The sequence below is a fragment of the Heliangelus exortis genome, chromosome 1 (genome assembly GCF_036169615.1).
Source record: "Heliangelus exortis chromosome 1, bHelExo1.hap1, whole genome shotgun sequence".
Taxonomy (NCBI): domain Eukaryota; kingdom Metazoa; phylum Chordata; class Aves; order Apodiformes; family Trochilidae; genus Heliangelus; species Heliangelus exortis.
In genome coordinates, this window is record NC_092422.1 from 144,506,489 (window position 1) to 144,524,693 (window position 18,205).

Consider the following 18,205-nt stretch of genomic DNA (forward strand, 5'->3'; position numbering starts at 1 on the left):
TACAACTCTTCCTACTTTGCAGATACTTAGACGCATCGTATCATTGCTAAGGAGTTAGAATCCCATTTCCTTCAGTTCAGCCAGAGAGCTGCCAAGGGGGGTTTTGATGGATGCTGCATGTACACATGACAAGACAAATGGGAGAGATTGGAACGGTTCACGAACCTCTTCCCAAACACCCTGGAAATCCTCCAGAATTGAGAATGCAGGTCAGAAACGTCAGTCTACGGTGGGCCCTTCTCAAAGCAAAGCCTTCCTGCAGGAAAAGTGCCCAGGAATGGTTCAGCAGAGCCTTGAGAAGAAGCACTTTGGGTCAGGATGGTGGCATATTCCAAGCATGCTGAGGACTTGCAAAGTTCCTGCCACATCTGGACTTGGCTCCTACCAATGTTTCAGATTCAGCCTGGGAAAAATGAGGTGCACTGAGGAAAGTGAAGCAGAGGGAGGGGGAAGCATGCTGGGGAAAATACCTATACATTTCTCTAACTAGCATTTTTCTGAATTTAGAAAACACTGCTGGCAAAATTAAATTTACTGGAGAGCAAAGGGAGTTAAGGCCCAAAATGCAGTCAAGCAGCTCTAATCCCTAAACATTGGGATTATCTCATGACAACTACACTCCAGTGTCCACTCAATACCACTGTAAAATGTAGATCAACAGAATGCTTCAATGAACTGGAACTCGTTACCTCTAATTGCTTCTCTCACTTCACTTCTGGATGTTCCTCTGATCCATCAGCCACCACATTTCAAAAGCACACACACAGAAGGTCACGTAATATCCAAGATGGGCAAATTAAATAAGAAGCTTCCAGCTGACTAAAACACCCACCTTCATATGAAAACTAGAGTTTGCTTCATGCCACGAGACAAATCATCAGCATAGAGCGAAAGGTTTTAAAACATCCCCAACTGATGTGACCCCCTAACATTATCCAAAGGGTCAGAGGTTCCCGTGCAGCAAACCAAAGGCTGATAGCAACAAGCTTTATTTTTCCTGGGGCATGCCCTTCAGCAGCAGTCTCCACAGGGCCACAGACCACACACAGAATCCAGTTCAGACCCATCTTGACTTCAGTTAGGATTTCCTAACACTGGTGCAAATGAAGCACTTAATTTTTCTTCGTTTCATTTTATTTAACTGCCGCCTCCTTTGCATCTCTGGTGTTTCTGCTGCTTCCAGACTCAACACAGCAGAGCCACTGAAAGCCCTCAGCCCAGCCACGATAAAGCAAGAAGCAAGCACAGCAACACAGCTGCTGAACCACCAGTGACCAGCAGTTCTTTAAAACAGTCTTGAAAACAGAGGTGTGAACCCCCGATGCAAACAGGCAAGGTGGGAGCCCCATTTGGTAGGCCCTTGGGAGGAAAAGCCAACAGACAGGGGGTATTTCACATGATGTGCCCAGGAGAGAAGCACACTGCTCTGAACTCAGCTGGGTGGGCAACCTTTTCAAAATGCAAGGGAGAGCAGCCTAGGCTTCCTGCAAAATGCCAGCACACTCATGCTTCTGAAAAATAAAAAGCATATGTCTACAGCTGGTATGCATATGCAGAAGGAAACTGTACCCAGTAGAGCCAGACCCTCTGTTCACCTTTCAGCCTCAAAACCACAGCCATCACTTTCAAGCACAAACCTTTGAAATCCAAAGAGAAACACTGACAGAGACTGGAAGGGCACTACAGCATCCAGGATACTTCACTTGGGCTTTCCATTTTCCTCAAAACGGCAAGAAAAGAGCCAACATTAAAGTGCTCTCAACATCTCTGAAATCCCAACTTTCAGTATGTTTGTCAAATGTTTTCTTTGAACTGGTGACTTTCTAGGTCTTCCCAGACTGAGTCAGGTCTAACTCACAACACTCAAGTATTTAAAATTAAAAATTAAAAAAAAATCAAAGGACAAAAGCAACAGAAACAACAACAAACTCCAAGATGATTCATTATGTCTCATCACGTCTGCAACAGTCTATCCAAACAGCATCCCAGGAAATCTCATCCTGGATCCAAGGCAGCAGTGAGCTTCTAAAAACTAAAACTCTATCTTTTCTAGAATACCTTGTTATCTCCTGGATTGCTCTGCATCTCTTCACAAAGACAGTCATGTCATGAATAATAAGAGGGATGAAAAAGCTAACCTGATTACACAGCTTTTCTATGATTTACTGGAACTAGATGTTCTCTTCTGTAAGATTTAAAAATAAAGGTTTCCATAGGGTCCCTCCCAGCACAAAAGCTGTTTACATCAAGCTGTTTTTCCATATCCCCTTCTCAATTACAATCCCAGTCAGCCCTCTTACTTGTAAAACCCAAATCTGCCTTCGGAAATTAGCAGCAGAGAGATTTCTCTCCCTCCTCTCAAGAGCCACAAATGGGCCATAGTTTGAACGAGGACACTGGTTGTCATGAAGCACCAGCAATGTCTCCTCTGCTCTCCTCTTTCTGTGGCATGCTGCCATTCAGGGTCTCCAGTCTTTATGCTTGGAAGGAGTCAAGCTGGTAGAGGGTGTTACAGAGCATCTTCAGGCTCGCGGTAGTATGAGAAACCACAGTCTGTCTTGCAGAGCAAAGACTTATCATCTGTTACGTCTTTATTTAGTCACAGGGGACTGATCTCAACACCACTACTCATCTTTATGAACCCTACCAGACATGCCTGAATGACAACACAAAGTCATCACTCACTGCTGCAACTAGAAGTTTACGTGGACTGGATAAGACACGGACCTCAGCTGCACTATCCAGCTTCCCTGACCAGTTGGCCAAGCCCAAGGCTGCAGAAGAGTAATTTCCCCAAATATTCAGGGATCCTGAGCACACGAGTCATTTGTGAAACAGGAACAAAGATCAGCTCTGTTTACACCACCTTGTGTCTGATTCCAGCTACACAGCACCCTTGGCTATTTTCACAGAATCATAGAATGTCGGGTTGGAAGGGACCTCAAGGATCATCTGGTCCAACCCCCTTAACATTTTCATTATTTTTATTCACTATTCCCATAAAAAAGACCCCATGAAAAAGCTGAATCAAAACTGAGACTGGGGACAAAATGAGGAGTTGAGAAAGTCATTCAGCACCACACAGAGCAACCAGAAGATATTTTAATAACTTTCTTCAGCGGTGTAAGCAGGCTGGCATACCTCACTGGGGAAGACAAACACAGCACCCTGGAATTACAGCTTTGTCTGAAGCTCCAGAGAGAAAGAAAGGATGCTTCCCAGCTAGCCACAAGGTTTCTCATCTTTCATCAGGCAAGGAACAGAGGAGGCAAGAGATTATTGCAAGGGTACTTTCTCTTCCATCTGTGCAGCAGCCAACCCCTTCTGACAAGCAGCAAATACAGCTGCATCAACAACTGCATTTCAGTGCAGTTTCGCAAGTGAGTTAAGCCAACATTACTTTCTTTTTTTTTTACTCCCCTCTCTGCTAGGGACTATTTTTACCCAGATCACAAAGCTGACCCAACGGGTTCAACTGATCCAAGCCAGGAAACAGAGAGCAAGCTAGTTCCTAGTTAGCATTTATAGAGTTAAAAAGCAGCAGTACCTTTGGGGCCCTTCACTCCCAAAGCTTGCAAACATATCCAAATACTTCCAGGAAACATTCCTGGCTGGTGGCGTTTGATTTTTGCCACTTTGGGACCAGAGGGAGCTGAAAAGCAGGAGTTTGTGCTGGACCTTTATCCTCCCACGCCACGATTAACTGAAATAGGTCCCAGAAGCAGATAGCAGCCATGATCCGATTTGTCCCAATCCCAACTCAAGCAGCTTTACACTACCCTCCTAACAAGATCAGCACTGGCCAAACCCCATTTATCCGACCTGATCAGAGATGGATTAGATAATGAAACCCTAACTGCATAAGCTGTCTGAGCATGCTGGCCTGTGACAGCAGAAAGCAAGAAGCCCAGTAAATGTAAGGGCTACTTTAAGCCTTAAGGCACAAGTTGCCCTAGGTTCTGAATAACTCGCTACTATCTCATGTTCCTGTGGGCTGGATTTTATATTTCATGTCAATAATTTATTTTAAAAAAACAAAAATATTACTTTTATGGTTGCATTAGCAATTTCTACAGCTAAGTGATTTATTTCAGCATTACAAGACGTGTTCATGCCCTGCACCACCAGTAGGTAGAGGTTATGCAAAGGAGAAACCATGGCAAGCATAACACGCTGGGAGATTCCTCACTGTCAGCCCAGAGACAGGAGGTCACGGAGCTTACACAGCAACAGCCTGTGGCTCTGGAACAGGAAGCAGAAAATTGACAGGATCTGCAGGAAAAACAAGGTGCAACAGTTGCTGGTGCTATTTCCAGCTTCCAGAAAGCCTCTAATACTTATGAGAAAGCGGAGGGGACGTGGGCAGGGGCAAGGGGAGGGGGGATGAGGGAGTGGGATAAAAAATTAAAATTAAAAAAAAAAATCAAAAAACAAAGAAAAGTCTCTTTATTGGTCTTGTAAGCATTACATACAGTTAAAACATAAGAGAATTCACTAAAAAGAACTCATTATTCTAAAATAAGATACTTGAAAGGAATATAGTATCCAAACAGAAATCCTCAGAAAGAGCTTTCTTGTCTTTTGACTTTTAGGTATAAAGGTATTGAATTTCCCAAACCTTAAAGAACACATGCTTCCTAACCCTGGTATTATTTGTAGGCTTGGCTTCAAATTTGGTATTTCTTACTTAAAAGCATAAGATTTTCCAAATAAATAAAACACAGCTCTTATCAGTACAAAAAGTCAAGGGAAACTTCTGGGCATAATGGTACACGTGTGTGTGGGCACACGCACATACATACATCTATGTCTGTCATCTTTTGATTTTCTTTGATATGAAAACAAACCCCAGCTTTCCCCTAAGATCCACAACTGATCCCTATGACCATTGCCACCAGTATGACACAATGCTGTGTGCATGTGCTGTTGTAGCTCCATGGCTGAGCGCTGCTATCTTAATACTGTGTACTATTCATTGAAACAGGTAACAAGACTTTCCTCAATGTAAACATAGAGGGGAGCCTTTTATGTATACAGAAATTGTACTCGTTAGCAATTTTTTAAAAATTAAATTTTACAACCGATATGTTAAACCAGTTCAAATCCCTTCCTTGGCAATTTTTTACTTGATTTACCAGTGGTCTCTACCCACAACAACCAATATAACTACTAAGTGCTGGTAAACCAGTGCCTCTCCTGTAGCTATGCTGTGCTCTTCAGAGCCTGACTGAAATTCTGGAAGAATTTCACCGTGTTCATTCATAATTCCTAGCAAGACACAACATATAAGCACTCCTTCAATGCTGAGCATCTTTCTCCTCGCAGTTATACATGTAGTCTGACTCATACTTGACACCTACATGTGGGAGAAGATACTACTTGAAGGACTAAGACAGCACGGCGTGGCTTTTTGCTGGCCCTTGTAGGAGCACGAGCAACACCACTCAGGTGTGAAGCTCCAGCCTCCGTTCAGCCCACACCATCACGCTGGGGAAAAAAGTGATGTTGTGAGGCGGAGAAAACACCACGAAAGGCTGAACATCAGACAGAACCATAAATAAGACCCTCCTGCTGCAAGCTATTGAAAAAAAAAAAAAAAATCTTGAGCGTGCAAACTGGGGACAGCCTGGGAAATAAAAAGGGATGATCGCTGGCCTGCATTTGTCATCTAGATGAGAAGCATCCTGGAGAGAAAGGGCAGGATGCTCCCCTTGGAAACTCTCTGCAGCTCTTACCAACTCAAGAAAAGGTGAGACAAGAAACAAGTTCAGATTAGTAAATCACACTGCTTCCAAAGAGCTCCTTGCAAGAAACGAAAGCAAAAAGAGGCCAGCGCGATTGCCAGAATAAAACAACCCTGTACAACACCCTGAGACAAAGGAAAGCTGAACTACCTTGGCAGCATCACCCCACAACCACAAAAGCAGACGCACCTGGACAGAGCAATGTTTTGGGGACCACCAGAACACGCTGGCAGACAAGACCCTGCTGGCAACTCCTGTGCCCAGCTGGAAGACACCCACCCCGATGCCCCACGACCCCCTCCCCGGGCAGCACCCGGGATTTCTCCCGACCACCCCCAAGGCCACCCACGCGGCCCTGCCCGTGCCCAGCCCCGCCACCCAAGGCCTCCCAGGGGTCTCCCTCGGGGCGGCGGTGTCCGGAGCTCCGGAACCAGCAGCGGCTCCCCAGGGCCCCACGTGTTGGGCTGCGCCCCGGGCAGGGGACCCGCTCCCCGCCGCTGCTCCCGGAGGGGGAAAGGGCCTCACGCTCGTAAGCGAGGCGCTGAACCCGCTAAGAGAAATTAAAGGCGGCCCGACCCGACCCGGCCCGGCCCCACCGTCCGCCTCCCGCCGAGCGCCGGTACGGGAGAGCCGGTGAGGGCCCGCCCGGCCCGGCCCTGCCCGCTACCTGCATGCCGCCGCCGTCGGCCTCCGCCTCTGTCCGCAGCCGCTTGCTGTGGCCGCCCTCGGCGCAGTCCCCACCGGGCATGGGTTGCTCCAGCTCCGACTCCCGCTTCACGCCGCGGGCGGCCCCGCCGCCGCCGCCACCGGCCAAGAGCTGCGGCTGTGGCTGCTGCTGCTGCTGCTGCTGCGGGGGCTGACCGCCCTCCGCCATCCGCGCCGCCGGAGCCCCGGCCGCCCCCCGCCGCGATCGCCCCGCTCTGTCACCGCAACGCCCGGCGCGGCCGGAGGAGGAGGAGAAGGAGGAGGAAGGCGAACCCCGCGCCGCGACCGAAGCAGCGGGCGCGGCGGGTTCCGACCCACCGGAGCGCCTTGGCCACGGGCTCGGCGGCGACTGGGGAGGGGCCGAAGCCCCTCGGCAATCTCCGGAAATCGCCGGCCGGGCCGCCGGAGACGCGCGACCCCCGCTCGGCAACCTTCGGCGGTGGCGGGCGGGGCGGGGCCGGGCGGGGCGGGGCGGGCGCGGAGTCGGGCGGGGCGGGGCCGCCGCGGGGCAGAGGCCGCCCGCAGAGCCGCACGGGGCGGCGGGAAATGGCCGTTCGCCCGTCTGTCCCGTCCCCTCCTCGCCCGGCCCCGCACCCGGGCTGCCTCGGCCCCCCGCGGCCTGCGCTGAGCCCAGAGCGCGGTTCTTGCGGGATGGATGGAAGCGGGAAGGCGGCCTAGTCTGTGCCTGCCCCTCGCGGCGGCTTTTTGCAACCGGGCTGACCCGGAGCCTTCGCGGTTTGGGTCTGGGGATCCGGCGTGACCCAGGGCTGGGAGCAGTCACGCTGGCCGCAGGGACGGCGGGCAGCGAGCCCCCGCCGTGGCCACAGCCGCGTTCCTGTCCCTGCTCCCGCAGGATGGTCTTTCTGGGGAAGGTTTTCCACCGCTCTGCTGGTGCGGGGGGGCACTGAACTGAAGCGAATTTGGGGTGAGGGGTGCCGAGTTGATTCAGGAGCATCCAGCTTCTGGGAGGGGGGGGATGCCCAATTCGGTATCTGATGCTGTCCCAGCTCTGCACATCCTCCCATCGCTCACCGCACGCATCTTTCCCAGGCTTCCTCCGTGCTGTTCTGGGCTCGACCCACAGCCGCGGTCTGATTTCTGGAGAGAGGGGATGATCTGCTTTCCCCCTCCATGGGTTTCTCCTGCATTTTTATATAAAACTCTTCATTTGTTCTGCTGCAGGTGACTTCCAACCATCTAGATGGAGACATCAGTCTTCAAAATCCTGAAGCTTGTTCACTGTTCCGTTTGTATGGATCCACATTGCTGATCTTGAGAAGCAAATTTGAGTTCCTCAACAGACACATGAAGTTGATTTTGTTACACAGCTGCTGTCTGGTAACACCAAAGCACCTACATTCTAGAGCACCAATGTCTGCTCGAGAATGGGGAAGGCACAGGCAGCCCATACTGTCCTGAAAGGGGTCTGGAAGGCATTGGCAGCTTGATGGAGAACCAATCTGCAGATCATGATAGAATTCTGTGGTTGGCTTTGCTATGGAATGGGAATGGCACTCTTCTTTCACCTTCCAAGGCTTTGGAGGAAAAGGAAAAAAACAGGAATGTAGGTGGTATTTGTGAGATGGTCCACATAGGAGGAAGCCCTTCTTGACTTCTCAAATATCACCATGTGTAACAAAGCCTGTGGACCAGTTAGGTTATCTTGGTGTGTCTTTACACATCTGATGATCTTCATGATATGATAGGAGATTTTGGGTTTGAGTGACACAATACGTGACCCCAGTCTTCCCTTACACCACATTTTTCCTCATCCAAAAATAGTTTTCCAGGCCACATTAAAAGCTATTTTAAGTGGTATGTTTTGTGCTGAGGTGCCAGTTTGTCTCATTCAGTGACAAAGAAAATGTCTTTTTTCAAAACTATTACAAATCCCCACGGAGTGGCAGGCACCCAGAGGACAATTACATGCAGCTTTTGTCTGCTTACCCACTAAGGGTAGACACATGTCTCATTCATCTTCACTGGGTTTGATAAAATGAGCCAAACTGTCAAACAACATTGAAGGAACTTGTTCAGTCCACGCTTGGCTCAAAAAGAAGCTGAGATTCTTGTGACTGGGATGCTACTTGTTCAGAGAAAAGCAGCATTTCTGTATCTGCCTTCCTCCTAATTGTAATGAGGGAAGAAGGCTACAGGTTAAGATATTGCCCATGAGGCACTGCAAAAGTCTCCAACCTGAGGACAAGTTAGGAGCAAACAGTTTGGAGACAAATCTGCATGTGCACTTGGGAACACTCCTCTGACTGTGATTTAGACATCTGTCTGATACTCCCCTTTAAGGATGTTGAAAAAGGGAGTTGCTCTACAGTACCCAGCCTCCGTTTTTCTCTTCATCTTCCCTTAACCAGACTTCCACCATCTTCTGGAATGCAGGTACCAAAGTTACTGCCAGTTCCTCCTCACATCCTGCACTCACATGGTCTGCACCACAGATCATTGCCCAGGAGAGCTGATGGTCCCTGTAGGCAGGTCCCTTGGTGAGGCATTTTCAGCTGGCCGTGGTCTGTACCCTGCCAGCAGAGCATCCAGGACCACCACAACCCTCAGGTTGGTGCTGGTGGAAAGAGCTGAGGCAGAGTACTGCCCCTTCCCTGTCAAACTGACCTGCAGTTGCTGCTACCATGCTCTGTGCTATGGCTTGCTTTCCATCATTATTGCCATGATATTTCCTATTATTATTTCTCTAGCTCTTTCCATTTCCTCTCTAAAAAAAAAAAAAAAAAAAAAAAAAAAAAAAAAAAAAAAAGATTAATGAAATAATCCTCACAGTATTCTTGTGGGGTAGGTATTATCTCCTTTTAACAGCTGGGACCTGAGGCACTCCTGAAGTCACAGAAAAGCTTTTGAGCTGAGTCTACAATCTTTATCCGTTGATTTCCTTTCACACAACCCAGCTGCCTTCTAGATATTTGTATGTGACATCTGAGACATACTAAACAGACAGGTGACTCCTCTGTTAACCCTTCCACTGCACTCTTGCAAAAGGCTCCTCCATGCCATATTTTCCTACGCTTTGCTTTTGACAGATCAACAAGAGTCAACTATGAGAAAAGTTACCCTTCCAGAGAGCTCTCAAAAGCTGTTAGGAAGAATATATCTTTCTAAATAGCTTTCATGTCGTTTTTAGAGTAAAATTGTGGAGGCTTTTCCCCCACAGAAAGACACCCTGTGAAGGGATTCCTTGAAGGGATGTGCTGGTGCTTCCACTGGGCTGGAAATCAGGTGGCATCAAGATGCTGGGTGTGAAATGCCTATGGAAGTGCAAAGAGCTGAGCCCCATGATGTGCTTGGATGGAGCCGAGGCAATGACTCATGCAGGTTTTAAGGCACAGGCATGAAGTGCAGCACAAACTCAGCTATTAATCTTTGACCTGAAGGCATAAAAATCGTTAGGAAAGAGTTCAAAGCAAATCTCTCCTCTCCACCACCACAACTGAGAACAGTTTTTTCCATCTTCTACACCTGATGTCTCATCCTGCTGACCAGCTCCCTCTTGCCCTCCCCCCTCTCCTTCCTGGTGGATTTGATGTCTCTGCTAAACGGGTCAGGGAAGGTTTAGTGGCTTGCCCAACCCTGCTCATTCCTGCTGTTTCTACCCTGCCAGCCAAGTTCCTGGAGCCAAGCACTCTTCCTCCTGACTGCTTTACTCCCACAGGTAACAAAGTGCCACTAAGGTAAAGTTTCAGCCTGCACTTTGGTCCTGGTTTCACAGGAAGCAGTGATGGAGCTTTACCACAGCCACAGGCCATGGGTAGGTGTTTCTCGTCCCTTACCTCGAGCCTGCTCTTTGCTACAAAATTTTGTTAACAGAAGCTGCCTTCTTCTCCTCACTGGTCAGCACACAGCCCAAAATACAATAACCTAAGTCAACAAAATCCAAAGATCTTGTCACCTGACTTAAACTGCCTGCCGGAAGGATGCCAGCCCCCAGGCAGTGGCAGGAGGCCAGCATCAATGTGTCACTCTGACGCAAGGGTGCTGGCAGCTGTCACTCAGTGGGTCAACACCTGCAACACACCCAGTCTTTCCTCAGTGCCACCTCTTGCAGTGAGGACACCTGGCTTCAGCAAACACCACCGAGCACCCTGGCAAAGCATCAATGTCAACATCTGGGAATCAACCAGAGAGCTCAGAGCAAGACCTCCCTGACTCATTTTCCTGCTGGCTGTGAACATTGCTGCAGCACATTTTTCGTCGCTCGTGGCTGCTCAGTCTGTGGTTCTGTGGGGTATCGTGGTGTTAGAAAAGTTGTGCTGTTTCAAGTATGCCAGTGCTGCCACAGCAGTACAACACCTGCAGTGCAGATCCAGTTATCTGCATATATGCAGTTAGCATAAAAATGGGGTCTGCCTGCACTGCTTATGTCTGCATGGATGGGGAATAAAGGAGGTCCTTTAGCTCTTCTAATATGAAGGAGCTCCCCACGGTGTCCCCGAAACGTATCATAATGGGAAACTGTGCAAAGAGCATGTCTGGGAAACAAAGGGTCTTTTGCTTTTCTGTTGAGACAGCGGGGCTCAAGATAAATAGCATGAGCCATGGAGTTACCAGAGGGAGCACATGAGGATGCAGACCAGAAGGGAAAAAAAATAAATATTGACTTTCCCCCACCCTCTGGGTGCCAGAGATCAAGAAGCGGGGAAATACCTGACATTTATTCCCCTCAGCTGTCTGTCATGGGTGAACCAGAGGTTGTTGGAGGCCAGAGACTACATCAAAGGGTTAGCAGTTCCTCCAGTAGCCTCTCTGGAGCCACAGCCCCTGCACAAACACATCCCTGGCTGTGTCTCTGAACTGCCTCAAGGCTGTGCCTCCCTCTCTTCTCTCAGACACGACTCTGTAGCAGCAGAGTGGCCATGACATTATTATTATTATTATTATTATTATTATTCAGCCTAGGTGGGCACACAGAGGGTACAAATCTTTATGTGCAACTGCTCCTTTCCACAGGAGCTGAAGGCTGCAGAAGGGCAAATGCCCCTCCAGAGGCAGCGTTCATTCCGGGTGTAACAGGCAGGCAGAGTGAAGGACAAAGCAGAACACCCACTGTCGTGGCTGGGCACATCATACAGGCAGAACAGGTGTTGTCATGCAACTCCTGCAGTTACTGCAGCCCCTTAGCCTACGACTTGATTTACTACATGGCTGATCTCTGGAGTCGAGGCTAATTCTTTCTCCCTAATCTGTTTATTGGAAGGCATCTCCAAGTGCATTGCTCTACACAAAATGCCAAACTAAGCTGGTCCTTAACACGACTCAACTAGCAAGAGGAGCTGTCTCCCAGGGCAAGAGAAGAGCTTACAGATATTTTCTACAGCGATCCGTGTATCACCTTCCACTTCTGTGACTGATGCAGGGATAAAGAAAGGGTGTGTAGTTGAAGCAGGCCCACACCCTGATGTTTCCCAGCTGTTCCAGCCTGCCCTTGGGACGGCCACCGTCTGTGCAAATTACAACAGCGTGAATTATTATGCCTCAGGATCCAAGCCACGGGAGTGTTTTCAGGATTGCTCCAGCTTCTCGCTATTCCAAACATTTTGCACGCCCCTCCTCTCCTGCTGCTGAAGTTTTAGCTCTTTGTGTCCTCCACGCTCACAGAGTTTTCCAGTTCCATTCCTCATATTTTCCTCCGTCTCAACTTTCAACCGAAATTTCCACGTGTCCAGCTGTACTTATTCAACTTTCCAGATCACAACACATACATTATGGATGACTCCACCTGCTGGCTATTCAGCAGCCCAGCATTTGCACAGGAGGGACTGAGATGCACACACTCCTTACTCCTATAACTATGATCATAAAATCAAGCCCTTAGATTGTATGTTTTCTACAAAAGATTACCAACTTTCCTTTGCCCAGAAAAGTGCTGCATGGATTTATGACAGCGTCGTATCATAAGCACTTTCAGTCTGATTTTACCCTTTCAGATGATATTTGTTGCTGATACAGCACATATTTCAAATAAGATTTGAAAACTTATTACTGGTTTTAATTTTTTTTTTTTTAATGTGCTTTCTCCACTTTAGAAATCATTATTGCCTCTTTGGCTTCAGACCCAATGTAGAAGATGGCGATAAAGCACAACAAATTCTCTGCATATGAGCCAAGAGGATATTTTTAAAGTTAGGCAAACCCCAGTCTGTAAAGAAAATCCCACAGTACGTGCTACCTCTGCATAAATACTAAGAGTCTGCATCAAAACCCATTGCATGCACAAACACAGAGCCAGCTAGGTCAAGAGAACTGACTGCGGGAGCACGAAGAAATCCTTTTCTTGTGATTGAGCGTGACATTTAAGCACTTGCTTAACTTTAAGCATGAGAAATATCATTGCAATCAATGAGGTCATTGGCATGTTTCTGGACAAGGCGAGTGCTCTGGTGCTGGGCTGAATCAGGGCTGTGCCTCGAATAGATGGCCAGAGGGGCTGCTCAATTTGCAGGCAGGGGAAGGTGCCTACATCTGTCTTGGAACGTGTCCGTCTGCCCTGCCAATAGCCAGTGCTCTCTTATCTCCAAGAAAATGAAATTATTTCAAATGCAATTTGTAGCCCTCTCTGAAAAAAAAAAAAAAAAAAAAAAAAAAAAAAGCTAACCCTCTCTCCGGGAATCATCCAAAATCCAGACGACACATAATCCACTACAGGAAATATAAACGCCTAATACAATTTTATAGGCGGCTGCAGGGTGCCAAGTTTGCTAACCCAGACAATAGGTTGCAGATTTTTTGTGGGGAAAAAAAAAAAAGAGAAGGGAGAGAAGGGAGAGAAGGGAGAGAAGGGAGAGAAGGGAGAGAAGGGAGAGAAGGGAGAGAAGGGAGAGAAGGGAGAGAAGGGAGAGAAGGGAGAGAAGGGAGAGAAGGGAGAGAAGGGAGAGAAGGGAGAGAAGGGAGAGAAGGGAGAGAAGGGAGAGAAGGGAGAGAAGGGAGAGAAGGGAGAGAAGGGAGAGAAGGGAGAGAAGGGAGAGAAGGGAGAGAAGGGAGAGAAGGGAGAGAAGGGAGAGAAGGGAGAGAAGGGAGAGAAGGGAGAGAAGGGAGAGAAGGGAGAGAAGGGAGAGAAGGGAGAGAAGGGAGAGAAGGGAGAGAAGGTAAAAAACCCAGAAAACAGTGAGGGGGGGGGAAAGGCTGAGCTCTTCTTGATGCTCCTGAAGCCTTGGGAACTTCAGCTGTGGCTGCTGGCAAGAAAGGGCCTCTAATCCCTCAGTCTGTAGCAATCAGAAACACAGCCATATTTAGTCATGTTTTCCAGCCCCTTCTCCTATTCCTGCCTGCTCAACAGCCATTTGGAAGGCGAGCAGGGCTACAGTTTCAAAACAAAGTGAAACATTACCAACCCATGCAAAATTCAGGAAGGGGATATCCACAGTCCTGCAAAGCCAATGATAAAACCATGGTGGAAATCCTTGCCTGAATGAGACTGGAGCTGGCTGGGGACACCAGCCCTGTGCCGGGGAGGTCGGCTGACCCAGGAATTGGCTGTATGTCCCAGGGTTGCCATCACCCATGCTCACCCCATGCCCTCCCAAGTCTCACCTCAGACTTTATTAACACCACTCAATTTCACAAAAGTTGCACTCAGGTGGAGTTAAAGCAATTTGAGTAACACAGGTTAAACACAGAATGGTGAAATTGCTGTAATCTCCCAAGCATGTGCTATAAAATCAGGCAGTTTAGGGCAAAGGGGAAAGCTGGAGGCAATCTGAGCATATTCCTCAGCACTGGGAATACACAGGTAGAGCACCTAAAGAAATGTAATTGTAGTACTAGGCTATGACCGTGCTGTTCTGGAGGAGGAGTCACTTCAGTTTTATCTCCCAGACTCACATTGATTTTTAAAGGCACAGTATGGTTTGGTTTTGGTTATTTTTTCTTTCCTTGATTCCGGTTCTCCATCCTTTAGCTCTTCAGGTACCTCAGCTGTACATTGCTTACTTTAATAAACTTCCCAAATGCCCTTTGTATTTTACCTCAACACTGACTTTCCTCCATTCGAAATATGTATTTAGAGGTTAATTACAACACTCATATATGGACTTTTGCCCCGGATAACACCCATGTTCTGTTTAATGCAAACACACATGCATTTGTTCGTGCATGTGCTCATATGTACACGTGTGGACACACAGGCACCCACCCACACATGTAAGGTTTAAAAAAAGCCTCAGCACTGCTCTTTTCTACTCCTTGCAGGGGGCTGCTTTGTGCATGCAGGCTGCTAGCCCCTCACTGGGGCCTCTCCCGGGGCCTCCATCTCCTCCAGCTGCCGGTCCTGCCTGGAGGGGGATGCTCTGGCCCCCTGCCACCATTCACAGAGCCAGATGCTGACTCCCAAAGCAGCACCTGGGATCCTGATGTTAGATAGTCCCTGTCTAACAGATCTCAGGGCAGATCCTCATCTTTCACTCTCCTGTGCAGCTCCTGACTGGTCTGGACCGATGGGACCCCAAGCTGGGATGGACGAGGGGTGGGAGGTGTCCACACCTACAGCAATTCCCTTGCCAGCATTCCTATGTCTGCTTCACGAGGTGGCCCCTTGGAGGCTGTTTCCCTCCTTGCATCCCTCAGCTTCTGTGGTTTTTCTTTTATTTTCCAGCAGCAGGAACTTTGCCTTGGGAGCCATTAGCAGGGAGACAAGGAAAAACCAGAGCCAGAGGTAGGGATCATGAACAGGCACAAACTCACCCCTCCACTGCCAAAACCTCACTGAAGGCTCCAGAGCTCCCAGGAACAAGACACTACAAGCCAAGGGCTACACTGCCCTGACCCTGCTCAGGTCTCTTCTTCCCAGCACCCACCGAGGTCTCTGCAGCCTACCCAAAATCCCTGCTCCTGCTGCCCATGCCCGGCCTGTGCCACTGAGCCCAGAGCTCAGCCATCACACCAGGTAATCCCTTTCATAAATTGCTTGAGCTCCAACTAAAACCACTGTTAAAACACTGTTCAGCTCTTCTACATCTATGGCATGTCTGCTTTAGAATTGTTTTATAGCAAAGCTCTTTATTTAATAAAAAGCTATTATTAAGCCATTGGTCGGTTCTGAAGGTTGCCTCACACTCTCAGCTCTGACAAAACAGCAGCTTGAGTGTCACAGCACCAAGACAAAAAAAAAACCAAAACAAAAAAAAAAAAGGAAAAAAAAAGACAGAAGGAAAAAAAAAGACAGAAGGAAAAAAAAAGACAGAAGGAAAAAAAAAGACAGAAGGAAAAAAAAAGACAGAAGGAAAAAAAAAGACAGAAGGAAAAAAAAAGACAGAAGGAAAAAAAAAGACAGAAGGAAAAAAAAAGACAGAAGGAAAAAAAAAGACAGAAGGAAAAAAAAAGACAGAAGGAAAAAAAAAGACAGAAGGAAAAAAAAAGACAGAAGGAAAAAAAAAGACAGAAGGAAAAAAAAAGACAGAAGGAAAAAAAAAGACAGAAGGAAAAAAAAAGACAGAAGGAAAAAAAAAGACAGAAGGAAAAAAAAAGACAGAAGGAAAAAAAAAGACAGAAGGAAAAAAAAAGACAGAAGGAAAAAAAAAGACAGAAGGAAAAAAAAGACAGAAGGAAAAAAAAAGACAGAAGGAAAAAAAAAGACAGAAGGAAAAAAAAAAGACAGAAGGAAAAAAAAAGACAGAAGGAAAAAAAAAGACAGAAGGAAAAAAAAAGACAGAAGGGAAAAAAAAGACAGAAGGGAAAAAAAAGACAGAAGGGAAAAAAAAGACAGAAGGAAAAAAAGACGGAAAAAAAAAAAAAGAAAAAAAAAAAAAGGAAAGAAAAAAAAAAAGAAGGAAAGAAAAAAAAAAGAAGGAAATAAAAATCTAGGTGAAATAAATAAACTTCCCCCATGTGCTTTAGCACTCACGGGTTAGCTAAAAGGTGTGGGCTCCTCAGCTTCCATCCAGCAGCCCGTGCTGCAGGCACAGGAAACGCGGGGATCACGTTTCACCCCGGCGCAGACAAATTCCTTTTGCGCTTCCTCTGTGCCGCGGAGCGCAGCCCTCCCGCCCGGGAGAGCAGATGATAATCGAGCTCAGCAGGGTTCGTAATCAACACAGGTAAGTACACACTGCACCTTGCTGTGCTTCGGAAATAAATAAGGTGACCTCTTTTCACCTGCCGTATCGGTGAGAATTCATCCCCCCCCACCTCCCCCTCCAGTTTGCAACCCATGAGTAATTTCTTCAGCTGAAACCATTCTTCATTAGCTTTCCGAGGTACTTAATTTTTAAATGCATCCCAGTCCATCAGTCACAGCTGGTATTCTCCATCCACAATTTCCACGTCATCCTCTAAGGCTGTAATTTAGCACTGGGATCCTGCCAGATCTACACATCCCCAAATTTTACCTGACAGCTTCTGCATAAGCCTGTGCCCAGCTGCAGACACTGGTGTGAGCATTTGCTGAAAAGAGGTTTTCTACATTCACCTCTGGTCTTTCTCCTGTCAGTGTTTGGGGATTTTTTTGTTTGGTTGGGTTTTGTTGGTTTGGTTTGTTGTGTTATTGTTTGTTGTGTTTTGGGCTTGGGTTGTTTTTGGGTTGGGTTGGGTTTTTGATTTTTTTTGGTTTGGTTTTTAAACTGAGCTCAGCAGTTCAAATTGCTGAGCAGGAATTGCCACAAACACTTCTTACCATCTGGGAAATGTGCTATGACTGGCTCTGGCATCAAAGCATTGGCTGGGTAGTTCAGAGAGGAAAAAAAAAAAAAAAAAAAAAGGAAAAAGAGAAGACAGAAAATATTTTATCTATTCAGTGCTCAGCAAAATCAGAAAGCAGCAGCATCAAAGCCACAGGTGAGCAGTCACTCTCCTGGTGCAGCAGCCGCCCAGGTTAGCAAGAGAGGCCGTGCTGGTTGCAGTCAGGGAGAAGAACAGGCAACACCAGAAAGCTCAGCAGGTGTAGGGAACAAATGATGCCAAAGCAGTTTTCCTGTCTGTGCAACCCATTGCTGCTGCTTGGTTTGCCCTCACCTACTGACTTGAAGATGACAGGTTGGCCCAAATGGGTCACCAGTTTCAGCCACCTGAGGAGCAATCCAGGGCTTGCAGGGCTGGGAATGGGTGGCTGTGATCACCCCTGGTGGAGAGGCTTGGGTGGTTGCTGTCAAGCCTTTAACCCCCAGCCTAGACTCAGGTCTAGGCTCAAGTGTCTGTTTTCAGTGACAGCAGGGGGGTTACCTGCCCACAGAGAGACAGGGTCCCCACTGAGCATGCAAGAGGGAAGCTGGGACCAGCTGGGGGGATGTCAGGGAATCTCCACCTGGGCTGGAGGGAAGGTGAGCTCTTCTGAGTGGCCCTGGCTTGGGTGAAACTCCTACCATCCTGCATAGGGAACACTCTCTGCCCTGGTGGGATGGGGATGCTTGAAACTCAACTGAAGCCCACTGAAAGTGCACAGGAAGGGTATCCCAGCAAGCTGGATCACAGCAGAGAAGTGCCCTGCAGGCTCCCACCCAGGCATCTCTCACCTCCCACAGTCACAGCTCTGCTATGGCTGGGAAGGGAGCACTGGCTCTTCCCACTGGGGTGCCTGCTGCAGGGTGTTTTCTTTCCTCCACCCCAGCAGTTAGGAAGAGCTTTGGTCAGTGGGGGAAATGGGTCAGCTGCCCACAGCAGCGCTCCTGCCCACACATGACTTGCAGATGGACAAGGGAGTCTGCATTGCCAGCATTGCCAGGGAGTCTGGGCCAGCATTGCCCACTGCCTTCCAGCTTCAGGGCATGTCCCTTGCCTGAAAACAGAGAGTATCTTTCCTAGGAGAT

At 48.0% G+C, this 18,205-nt stretch overlaps 1 protein-coding gene across 26 annotated transcripts in view; it reads right to left on the reverse strand.

The window, feature by feature from the left end:
- Positions 1-6,900, reverse strand: part of RBFOX2 (RNA binding fox-1 homolog 2) — a 174,451-nt gene extending 167,551 nt beyond the window's left edge. For all 26 annotated transcript variants that reach the window (XR_011723049.1, XR_011723052.1, XR_011723045.1 and 23 more), the window contains exon 1: positions 6,412-6,900. Coding sequence is in view for 18 of the 26 variants with exons in the window: in XM_071729589.1 (XP_071585690.1) it covers positions 6,412-6,618 (207 nt within the window). In the remaining 8 variants the exon portion in view is untranslated. The remainder of the gene's footprint in view (positions 1-6,411) is intronic.
- Positions 6,901-18,205: the final 11,305 nt, after the last annotated feature.